At 44.5% G+C, this 12,499-nt stretch overlaps 1 protein-coding gene across 8 annotated transcripts in view; it reads left to right on the forward strand.

The window, feature by feature from the left end:
- CELF2 (CUGBP Elav-like family member 2) overlaps positions 1 to 12,499 on the forward strand; it is a 374,770-nt gene that overhangs the window by 123,379 nt on the left and 238,892 nt on the right. The window contains exon 1 of one of the 8 annotated variants that reach the window (XM_048062535.2): positions 3,368 to 4,260. The exons of 5 other annotated variants lie outside the window; for them this stretch is intronic. In XM_048062535.2, coding sequence (XP_047918492.1) covers positions 4,187 to 4,260 — 74 coding nt within the window. In that variant the 5' untranslated portion in view covers positions 3,368 to 4,186. Of the gene's footprint in view, positions 1 to 3,367; positions 4,261 to 12,499 lie in introns of those variants that run through there. 2 more of the 8 variants (XM_048062536.2, XM_048062537.2) reach the window with 2 other exon arrangements.

Raw genomic sequence — 12,499 nt, forward strand, 5'->3', positions numbered from 1 at the left:
TCTGCTTTTACACCATTGTGCAGTTCTGCCCGGAAACTTTGTGCAGCTTGTACTCATGCGCTTTTCTTTTCTTTTTCTCCCCCTTTCTTGACCCTGCAGAAGTTAAGCTGATAGGCTTCCCGGCTTACTGCTGGGCAGGTAGGCTCACGTCCCACCACACAAAACAAGATGCTCTATTTTCTGCTATTAGCCATGGTACTCCTTTCCAGCTCATGGTTTGCCTGGAAGATTATTTCTTTGTGAAAGATAGCGAACACCTCATTTGCATTCACCAGCGCTATCTGGACCAGATTTCTTTTTCCCCCCTCACATTAGTGCAAGATCCTGAGTGATTCTACCGGAGTCATTTGAGCCTGCTCCAAATTTACACCACCGCCGCCGAGCTCTGATTCTGCCTCCTCTGCGAGAAACTTGCTTTGATGCCAGAGATAAGCTGAATCCAGAGCATGTTCATTGGCTTAGGGGGGAATAAAGCAGAGGATTTGAACTCTCTTCGTGCTGCCTTGCAGGCTCGGTGGAGAGTGAAGTCACTCGGAAACTTTCCCTTGAAGTGATTCCAACAGCAGCATTTCCTTGGTGCAATACTGGGAGGCACGCTGATTAAAAGAATGGCAATTAAGGAAGGGGTGAAGAGCGGGTCCGGAGAAGGGAGGAGAGGTGAGCTGGATTTGGCTGCGGTACCTGCAAGTGAGGGGGTGCCTGCTTTGTCACTCGCTGGATGAGAAGGGTAGGCAGTGATGTCAGGGTGCTCATACGCTTTGGAGTGACCTGGCGTAGCCTTTCTCTTTCTCCAGCCCTACCTTTTTCGCATGGGCTTTTCTGCTCTGAGGAGGTGTTTGTTTTCAAAGACTGGGTTGTTTGGAGAACTGCATCTAGTGCTGTGGGTTTGAAAAGCTGCTTGAACGGTGACTAATCTGTAAATAGGAGGTGGAAATGCTTTGTCTGCCTTGTTAGACGCATGGAGAAACTGAGGCACTGAGAGTAAACTGTGCAACCATGGGACAAGTGGGGTCTGGGCCTCTGAAATGAGGGGAGGTTGGCAAGGAGGCGACATTTATAGCTGGAATAGGATTAAACCCCCAAAACTGCTGATTCCAAATTCCAGGTTCCTTCCTCAAAACTGCCATATGCTCCACCAGCTGAAGGTGCTTAATATTGGTGGACAGTGGTAGCACAGCAATAATGCAGCTCCACTAAGTTCCTGTTTACCTCTACTGTCTGATTTATGCTGTGAAAATTAATGCGGCTTCATTTGCTATTCCCCCTCCCCATTTCCCTCTGTACTGTAGTAACGGACCAAAGCTTTCATTTTTTACCTCAGCAGTGTTCCTTCATTTTTAATAAAAGTTGCTATTTTGTGCCGGTCAGGAAACTGGCATTACCATTACAAATAACAGAGCCACGACTGTAACAGTGTGCGAAACATGCAAATTTTTTTTTGTTTTTGTTTTTCACTGCTTGCCCTCTGCATTCAAGAGTTAATTCATATGTAGGCACTACATAATTTATGTTTGAGAACCATATTATTTGAATGCAGTTTCTCCCTATAAACTTTCCTCGAGTCATATCTCAGTATCTTTTATAGGCTGGGTTCCTTTTTGCATTTGACCCTGTTCCTGCCTCTAACTTTTAAATGGCAAAAGCAAATGTGCTTTGAAAAGTGTGTTACACTGTAGTTGTTAAATAAAGCAATAACCTATGCACTTGTAATGCTTTCTCTATGACCTACTTACATACTACTTCACCCTCCTTATAGTATGATTAAAAGCTGCTTTGAATCCACTATTCCCTCAAGGGATTTGAGGCTAGAATTTAACAAACTGCTGAGAAGGCTTAAGTCAGTAAGAGGGCTTCCCTACAGCTTCTTCCAGCTAATTCACATGTAATTAAAAGGAAAATAAATATTTCAAAAGAACATACGTTTTAATGAAGCATTTTTAAGCACTTACACCTTGTGAAATGGAGCAAATTTATAAAGATCTCACAATCTCATACTCGGATTTTTAGCAAAATTATTTGTGATGCTCCCTGCCCCCCAGTCGGTTCCATCCTATGCAAAGTGTGAATTTACTTTTCAGTCAGGAGCAGTGGGACTTGAAAAGTGGCTGGTGAAACTGAAGTGCTTCAGATTTAGCGCGTACCAAGGAAATGATGATGGAGAGGTATGGATCCAGCGACGCGGGGTGAAGTGAGGGTGGAGACTTCTTGCTTGCGGGAATATCCTCATCCTCAGTGAGCTGCCTGCATTTCTTCTGAGCTAAAACCTGCCCCTTCTGCAGTGGCAAGATTTCGAAATTGAAAGTTAATCCAACTCTGCTCTGGGCTGGATTAACCACCATGGAGGCCTCAGATCAAAACCCAGGTGGCTGAATCCAGCTGGAGAAAGTTGTGCTGGTCTCTCCTTTTATTTCCAATTTGCACTTTTTTTTTTTTTATCCTCTGTGTAGGCCTACACTGCGGCGGATGGCTGGCGGAGAAGAATCACGATCAATTTAGTAAAGGGGAGTCATAGCTTTTCTTTGTACATCTCTACAGAGATGTTTAGGTGCCGTGGTGATGAGGACAGTATGTGAACATATAGAACGGAGCAGATAAATAACACTATAGATATCTGTGCAGGACTGCAGCTGTCCTATGGGGATTACACTGAGGGCCAAGTGAACCTTCTCTTTCTTTAGACTTGCAAAGTAGGCAAAAATTTTAGCAGCCTGAGGGGTTTTTCTTCCTTTTAACTGTTTAAAATGGAAAAGTATCTTGAACAGAGCAGTAAACTGGACTCTGAAAACTCGCCTAGCCTGTATTTTTATTATCAAATCAATGTTGGTCAAAATTTAAAACTTCTGATTTATAGCATATTTATGCCTTGGTCGCGTTATTTTTTTTTTCGGAATACTATTTGAAAAGCTTAAGTGTCATAGTGTTTAATTAGTGTTTGTTGCTTTTTTTGAGCATTGATTATCTGGAGCAAATGAATTATGAAATGTGGAGAGAGATTCAGAAGGAGAAGCAAATACAATGCAGATAAACATTTTGTCTGTCTAGACTGCTCAGATCATCCAGTAATCTTTGCAAATATGTTAATATTCTTTTGCCTGGAGCTGCTTTCTATTGAAGCAAGGAGGTTTTGGAGATGCAGAGGAAAATTTATACAGATTTTCAGGGGGCGGTAGCGTGGGGGGGCTGCCTCAGCTGTTTGTATGTGTGGAATTTTGTGTACGTCTTGGTGTTGTCGCTCCTGTGCCTTCACTGCGGACAACCCCAAGCGCAGCACGGTTGGGAACGGGCATTTGGCAGGTTATAGACGTGCTGGTTTTCCACCGATACCTATTTAAATCCCTTTTTTTTTTTTTTTTTTTTGGATCAGGCAGGGATATAGTCACTACGCCATCTCTCAGGAGCCAGTACAGCCAGTTTGGGTGTCTGATAGGTGCCGAGGTCTGAATGTAGGGGTTCGGACAGAAAGCTCCTCACACCTTCCCCATGCCCTCAGCGTGGCGAGGCGGCTGCGCCTTCCACCCGCCAAACCTGCCCACGGTGACGAGGGTGTACGTACAAACCAACCGCACGGGGTTGGTTTGGGGGTTTTATTTAGGAATTTAGGAAGAGGGCTTTAATAAGAAGAGGGCTTTCTCTCAGTGTGCACCTCCAATTCCACCAGGGCAAGGCTTGCTGTGGCAGCAACCCCTCAAACCCGGGGTGGGGGGGATAAGAGGGCAGCGTCCCTGAGGCGCCGGGCAGCTCCTGCTCCACCGTCCCCTCCTAAACTTTGCCCGTGGGCACAGGGGGAGCCCCAGGAGACCCCCGGGGACCCCGGTCAGGGCGGTGGGGCTCCGCTAGGCCTGTCCCCGGGGCTGCGGGCCCCGCCGGGGCCTCGGGGGTTAACCGGGGAGCTGCGGCGGGGAGGTGGCTCCGCCTCCCCGCTCAGCACCTGGCGCTCCACCGACACTTGCCTCAGCAGTCGATTTCGGAGGGGATTGGCGGAAAAAAAAAAAAAAAAAAAAAAAAAAAAAAAAAAGGCACCGAGAGAGGGGGAGAGAAATGTGACAACTGCCGGGGCTGGCGGCTGCCGCGGGGAGGCCTCCGCACCTGTGCCTGCCTCTCCGCCGCCCGGCGCAGTTGTGGGATCCGGCGAGCCCCCGCCACATCCTTCCCTCCACGACCGCCGCGGCGAGCCCCGGAGCCCAGCATGACTTCTTCGTTCAAGCTGGATTTCCTTCCGGAGATGATGGTCGACGGCCGCTTGCTGGTCTCTGACAGAATGTAAGTGGCGGCGGGGGGCTGCCGCCGCCGCCGGGGACTCCCCCCCCCCTCAATGCTCCGTCCCCCTCTCCGCATCCCCTCCCGAGTCCCTCGCAGTTTCTTTGCGACCCCCCCCACACCCCCCCGTGGATCCCGACAGCGTTACGAGTCGCGATAGGGGCGGGCAGGTCGCGACCGAGGGGCCAAGTGTCGGATGCAACGGGGTGGGGGGTGGGAGAGGCGATCGGCGACCCCCTGCGCCCTGCCCTCCCCGGCGGAATAAAAACCTCTTGACCACGTTGAGATGGACCGGCGTCAGCTGGAAGTCAGGGCAGGCAGAAATCAGGGCGCTTTTTTCCTTTTTTTTTTTTTTTTTTTTAAACCTACCCCCCCCCCCCCCCCCCGTCCGGTGCGGAGAGTGTTAATTAACATGAGGCCGGCTGCTTGACGTGCACTTGGACCGCTGATCAGATTTATCGGGAGGCGCCGAGCGCAGGAATTTCGGAAAATAAATAAATAAAAAAAAAATAAAAGTATTCCCCCTGGCCTGCCTCTGCTCCGTTAATCTCCATCTGAAAGTTTCTGTTATCATTCTCCTGGGCATTGCCAATTGAGAGGGGTTTTCAGGTAACCTAAGCCTCGTATGAAAAATAAAAGCTAGGGAGAGGGGGGGGAAAGGCTCGCTGGCTGAAACGTACGAAGGCTGAGCGCTGCTGCGCTGCGTTTTAACAGTGCCCGGGCTGTCTTTTATTTTGTTGCCTTTGCTTCTTTCGTCGGGATGACAAATGTGGTTTGGGTTGCGTGAGAAGGAAGCGAGGAGGCTCTGGCGCTGGAGCCGTTCCGGCCGAGGCAGTGCCTAAGTTGCGAGTGTAAATAAAACCCTGCGTGCAGCGGAGACCGTCACCTGCGAGCCCCGATCTGAGACGGTTCTGACTTTTTTTTTTTATTACCTCCCTGACTGGCAGCAAACTTTCTGCTCAGGTGGGATGCTTCCCTCAGCTCCAGCAGCGCTCTGAGCAGAGGCGTTCAGCAGCGGCCGGTTGTTCAGGCAGCTGAGGTTTAGGAAGCGTGGCAGAGAGGGAGAAGAGGCAGGGGGAGAACCCACTTACTGTGGATGTCTTAAATTTTTTTTGCAGTCCTTGGAGGACAGCGGAGCGTTTGTGTAGATGCTGCCCGTTGTCTCTGTTTAGTGACCCCAGGATTTCAATGAGTTCTCTGCTGGTTTCCCCCCTCCCATAAGATCTGCGCTTTTTATTGGCACCGGTCAATTAGGTTTAGTTGGAAAAGGTGCTGCGTCTCCCCCCCTTTTGCTTAAAAATAACGTAGGTTTGAATGCTGGGGTGCAAAGTTGCTGCTGAACGTTCAGATCGCTTGGTTTGCAGCCCTCTGTAGGGACGTGCCACAGCCAAGCTTTCCCTTGCCTTCATCTTCTCGGCTCTGATTAGACTTTTCTACCTGCTGTCCTTCCAGGCAGTCAGAAAAGATACTGCTAACAAACATCTCCAAGCTCAGAGGCATTATTAACTGCATCTGATGATGCCCTGTTGTCACTTAGGCTTACATAACTTTATCTCCAACTTGCCCCTCGAGGGGGGAGTACCATGTCAAACTCTTGCTCCTGCATGCTGTCTCTGCGCTCCTCTTCTTTGCGAGGCATCCATAATACATTTTAACACAGCTTGAAATGCAGTCAGTGTTCATCAGGCACAGGTCTTAATGTGTGTCCAAAGAAACAAAAATTACTCCAGATATATGTCAGCTTCTTAAGCGGATCTCTAAATACCGGAGTGGAATGATGAAACTAGGGGGTATTGCTTCCACATGCACATCCTTGTAGGATTTGATGCTGGTTTCTCTTTTTTTTTTTTTTTTTTTTTGCCGGGGGGGGACTTTGTAATTTCTTGAAGGAAAAAAAAAACTTTACCTCCTGCGTCTTCAGTGGTCGTGTTGTGATGTTCTGGAAATGCTGCTTCCTTGCATTAACAAAGCTTTGCTTTGCTGCTGATCTAAGTAATTGTGAAGATGTATGATTTCAAGGGATCATGTGTCATGCATACAAATTAATATCAAGGCTAAATTGCTATTAACCAGCAGCGCATCCATCCCTAAAAAATCTTAAAACTAAATGCTCTCAGTGGAAGCGTTCCTCGCCACCTTTCTAAAACTGTGTAATTCACTGTTTAAAACATGATTTCGTCCCTCTAGCCAAGTGGCAACGTGCATTTATTTGCCGGTCCCCAGCTCTCTGGACTAATCAGTGCTGAAGAGAATGCAGTTTGATTACGCATAAGGGGTCAGGGGCACGTCCGCACCGTACCCTTTCGCTGGCCCACCCCAGACGTGCAGCCAGACACCAGCAGCGCTCTGCGGTGTGAGAGTGCATCCGAGAGCATGCTCCAAGTTATGATGATGCACAAAACTTTTAACCTCGCCATCTGGTCCAGCCACACAGTATAGTGTGGTTCAGCCTTTAGCAGAAAGGAATTTCCTATTTTAGAGTGAGGCAATTAGCAAGATGCATGTAGAAATCTCCTCTTCTGTTTTACAGTGAATATTTGCGGAACTAGATTTTTTTTTTTTTTTTTTTTTAATGCCAGTGGCGTATCAGATGTTTTAGGAAATTGGTACCATGCAGTATCACGTTTCCCATTGTTTGTACATTCCAAAGTTGTTTGTAAAGGGAGTTATTTTCAATATCGTCCATTCTTTGAACAAGCAACAGGGAATGAGAAATCTCAGTTTTCCTACCTATTTTGAAAGTTAACTGCTAGCTTGATAATTGTCAAAGTTAAAATACTCTCAGCTCTGGTAGACAGCTAATTGCTCTCAAATGCTGCTGCCTTCCTTGCTTTGCTGCTGCTGTCTAGATGAATATAAGTAAAACAGACCATCAGGTACTTTGAGCATGGTTATTCAGTGTAAGTAAACTATACGCTTGGTGTTACTATAACCGATTAGTAACCGAATGGCAATTTTACTAATAAAAATTATTTCTGGAATGGCATTGGAAAATAGACACTCTAGGATATGAAATGTAAACTTTCGCTCTTGAGGGCAGGTGGCAAGCTGGATGCTCAAACCGTCACAAATGCTTGCAAAGAGACCGCTTGGTTAGTGCTCTGGTTGAAAGATCAGAAATTGCTTAATGTTATTCATAGCTTGCGTGTGTTATTGGTGTGCAAGAACCACATATGAAGAAAAGATGGAAGTGGAAGTGTATGTGTGTGTATTTGGGCAGGGCAGGAGAGGGTTAACGATTCCTAAGGACAGTTACAAAACGCGAGCTCATCGTAATTTGCTTAGTAATTTTACCGAGTTACCTGTACATGCCAAGGGGATGGTTGTAAAGTGGTCGCTTTGAGGATTAAACACTCACCATAGTAACCCCCTGCATTGATTTCTGCAATACCACCAAAGGCTTTCGGTTTTGTGATGCACATTCCAGTGCCTGGGATTATCTTTAATGTTAAGGAGAAGCAGTGTTTTTTCCTACCAAGACAAACTCAAATTTCACTTTAATAGTTCCTATATGGGCATAATGTCAATAAATTCTGTGGTACGTTTGTCAGAGGGCTTAAAGCAGTCCGCATACAACTGCTTGGGTTCTGTGGTAATTATGCATAAAAAGTCCTTGGTCTTTGAATTCCTCTCTCTTTTCTCCAAGATGAGTCAAAATCAGATATATGTGCAATATGCTGATTAAAAAGGCAGCGAAAATCAATCTTCAGTGCTCTTTGTATGCATTGTTTAATAAAGAAGGGATGTCATCGTTAACGGGTCATTCTTGCACTTGAAACAAACAAACAAACCTTTCCTTTCCCCCACTAACCCTGCAAAATAGAGCCTTTACAGCATGAAGTGGAGGTAATAAAATTAACTTTTTTTTTTTTTTAAACTTCACTGCAGGGAAAACTCAACATACTGTCAAAAATAATTTATCAGCTATCTGTTTCTTTGTATGTAGAATGTCAAACCCTGATTTGCTAAGTGAAAATGGGTATCTAGCTATCAGCTGTTTTCTGAGCCCATAGCCTCACCCTTGTACTGGCGTTTTATTCTAACTTTGATTTAGCAGTAGCTTTATGTTAAGTATTATGACTTGTTAGTTCACTTAGCGGACAGAGATTCCTGGGGTCACTATTGAGAAAAAGCAAAGCCGAAGGAGAGGAAATTTCTCGACTGTTGACAAAGAGCTTCAGGAGGGAAAACAGATCTTCAGCTGTCAACTAAACAGTTATGTTTTCAGGGGTCCTTCTCCCCATCATCTTTCCTGGTAGCTGACTAGAGTCGCACTGAGTATTTAACCCACAATAACTCTTAGCACATTAATATTTAAATATATCTTCCACTTCCTATGATGTGATCTCACAGGTTTTTTAAGCCTCCCCCACACGTATTCATCATCCAAATTAATCATCAGTTATGATTGCTTTAAAAACTTTGACAAGTCTAAATATTTCATTGGCATTTTAGGATGTTTGATATCTTATGAGCATTTGGACTATTCAGAGTTCATAATTAATTCATAGATTAATATAAAAATATTTCACCCAACTAATATAGGGGAAAGGTGTACAAAATTTTTGTAGTTTTTAAAAACTCCTGGAACATAAGGAGTACATCTTGCAAGACACAGCCCTCTAGAGAAAAGTCATTGTCTTATAACTTTAGCATAAAAAAAGCCTTCCTTCTAAAGCAGGGAGGTGATTATTTTTTTTTCTTTTCATTTCTACAAACTGTGTTTCCTATAGTGGATTGTTTCTTGTGTGTTCGTATAATTGCAAAGCATATTGCATCTTCTGACATGGCTCCCCTTGATTAAAACAAACTGGTGGCAGGGCGAGGTTAACCAGAGGCTAAAGTCACAATATACAAAACGCACAGATAGAGTGAGGCTGAGCTTTCCTTAGCGAAGAGGTGGGAAAACAGGAAAAAAGCCTTCGTAGGTGCAAGAAAAATGCAAGAACTAGAATGCCTATTTGGAAAATAAAAACTAATTAGAGCAATAAATGTAATGTTCTCAAGTAATTGTGAAATAATTATTCCCCTTTAGAATCATCATACTTTAATTGCTTTCGCCCGCATTCCTGCATTCTGCATTCCTATGTAAAGGAATAGAAGCACTTGTGTTCCCTCCAGGATTTCATTTTTCATTTGCAGTAAGCTGCTGGCTTTCTCATAAAGGTTTTCAGAAATATGTTGCCTTAAACGGTGTTGTGTTCTTCCATATGGCGTTAAATATTATAGGTGAATGGCAGATGCTGAAGCGATAAATTCTCTCTTCTCGTCCAGATAAAGCACCTTGAGATTTAGTTGTGCAGTTTATCCATCCTCTGTATCACAGATTTATAATCAATTCCTCATTTTCATTGAGATTGTATTACATAAATAGGACACACTTCAGCAGTGTATTCTCTTTGCTCACAGCTTGATCCTTGAAAAATCAGCTGACAATAGTTTAAAATTATAATATTAATAAAGAGAAGATCATCTGGCCTTCAAAATGACATCTGAAAGCAGCTTCTGTTTTGTGTTAAATCTTAATTACTGTATTTAAATGAATGCCTAAATGAGCCAATTCACAAAGGAGTTGCCTACTGTACCAATAGCGCCTGTTTGGTGATTTTTTTTTTCCTTTGGATTTACACAAATTAAAAAAAAAAAAAAGCAATTGAAGAGAACAGCTCTATTTTCTCATGTCGTATAACTCAGATGAAGAAGATTGAGTATCTCGGGTCTGGCCCCTGCTATGGGACAGCTTCTCTCGTTTGGCTCCCCTCGCCTATAAAGCGGTGCCAGCGCTTGAAGCCAAGTTCAAAGGCGATGCTTCAAAAGCCTTGGTGCAAGATGGGTGTGAGGGACCCTGGCCTCCTGGGCGTTGTGTTGTGACCTCGCCCATTGCTTGCTAGAAGGGGCAGCACCTTGTCCCACCCCAGGGGAAGGGATTGTGGCTCAGGACCATCCAGAGACACACCCCAGCCCTGCAGGATTCCTCACCCTGGGAGGAGGCAGTCGTCGGGTCCAGCTGTTCCCAGCTCATCCTTCTCCACGCTGCCACCGGGGATGCTCCATCTGTGAAGAGGTATGCGGGGAATTCACCTCCTTTCTTCCCCACCCCCGTCGTGCTGCACAAGTTGAGCCACTTCGCTTCGCCCGAAGAGGAACAGTGGCCTGAGTGTTTAGTTTTATTGTTTTCGTGTCCCTGTTCGTTTCTCGAATTGTTCTGCGGATCTTACTCTGGGGTTTTAAAGTTTACAGTCACAGTTGTTTCAGAAATGCGCCGACTGATCTTTTGTGAAAATGTATTAAATAAAAAAAATCAGATGACTTATTTTTTTCCTTTTTCAGCGTAGGCTGTCACGCTAAAGCAAATACAGTTCTGGGGGGAAGGCCTAACTCTGACCATCTCCCAGCAGTGCTGGTAGTTCAGTGCAACACTAATCTACAGCTTTTGCAGTTTCTTGCCATCCAAATGTAATGGCCTGTAGACACTGGGGTGGATGTATGGGTTAGACCTACCCCTCTAGCCCATGTGTGTAGCTGGTTACCTCCCCGGCAGGAGGAGGAGCTGTTCCTGCCGAAGCAACACCATGAGCCTTTCTGCCCTGTGCTATAGCAGGCTTTTATTGTGCTCTGTTACCACATCGATGTCCTTTGAAGCAGTTCCAGACTGATCGCAAGTCACAGCTGACAAGAGCTATCTTTTGTTTCATAACCCTGAAAAATAATGAAGATCCTTCATCCTCTTAATCCAGAGGCGTGACGCTGTCGCCTTGTTTGATACACACTCGCTTTTCCCATTTCTTGCTTCTCCGTGGCTTTGCACCACTGACTCGCTCAGAGATGCAAAAAATGAAAAATAAAATCTAAAGTCTGCAGCTTGCTTGACCCACCACTTGTTGTGCCATTGACTGGAGACCTCGCTGACACTCGGTCCAGTGGTACTGGGTGGCCTGGCGTACGATAAGTGCACTTCATTTGCCTGAAACAGGCCCAGGTAATTGAAAGTTATTAACTTATGGCAGAGGATAACTGTATTTGAAAATCTACAAAATCAAGTAATCTATTCTGTTCTTCTCTTTAATTTATTTTTTTTCTGGCTCATTCAGTTGCCTGGATCTCTCAGCTTTTGTCTGCAATTCATTGTCAGCGAGAGAGACATCTGGCTATGCCCTTTATCAATAAATGCTTTTATTTTTATTTATTTTTTTTAATATTTTACCAGAGATGGATTGTAGAACAAGCACTAGGAGTCTGAAACGTTGTCAAACATGCTGCATGCCCGGTGGCTATGTCTTAAAGAAAAGGCTGTTTGGTAACTGTTATTCATACAAAGCAATTCCAAGTTGATGGCTGCGTGTTTATGTGATTTCTCCATGCTTTTTAGTAAACTTGATTGCCTCATCACATCTTTCAGGGGAAAAAAATATCATTTTTTCTGCAGTTTCTGTATGAACACACAGAAAAACTGATAATTTCATTAACCAGTAAATGAACTTTTAATTTCTTAAAATTCAGTTTAAACTTACTCTTCCAAAATCTTGCTTGGAAACCTTTTTTTTCATACTTTAGCTATCTTATCCAAACTACTTTTATCTTCTGCTGTCCAAAAAAAAAAAAAAAAAGAAAAAAAGAGAAAGTTCAGGAGATTTTAGTGACTATTACTTTGAGTTTTGTTGTGAAAATCCATAGTTCTTTTGGATAATTTAGTCTTTAAAACTGATTCTTGACAGTGTCCTGATTGGAGCCTATTTCAAAGATTTTTACTGCAAAACCTAAATGCCTAATTAAGGGATAGCCGCAAATCTAGATGATCTCTCCAGGGGGAATAATGCAAATATCGTTCCCCTTGTCCTAAACTGACACGTGTAATGCAACTTCTTCCTTCAAGCAGGGCAGTTTTAGGATTGCCACGTGAGCACTGGCTGTGCGTTCCCTGGCAGGTTTAGAGTTGCCAGCTCTTTCTGGAGATGTGTATTGAGTGGGAGGCAACCAGGGGGAAGAAGAAGAAATACAATTAGTCTTAATTTTGCAGGACGTGGAAACATACATGGACAAGTGAAGCAGTTCTTAGAAAGAGAACAACGTCTCTGGACATGGAAAGCAACATTATCTGATATTTTATTACAGACTATAGCCTGCAGTCCGTGTTCAAGCCAAACTTCCAATGGCTTTACAGGAGCTTGGCTTAAGTGAGGAATGCAAAATGTTCTGCTTTGCTTCCAGTGCCAGCCTGGCCAGCTCTGAACTATGAATTGTG

Source organism: Anser cygnoides, chromosome 1, assembly GCF_040182565.1.
Source record: "Anser cygnoides isolate HZ-2024a breed goose chromosome 1, Taihu_goose_T2T_genome, whole genome shotgun sequence".
NCBI classification, from domain to species: Eukaryota; Metazoa; Chordata; class Aves; order Anseriformes; family Anatidae; genus Anser; species Anser cygnoides.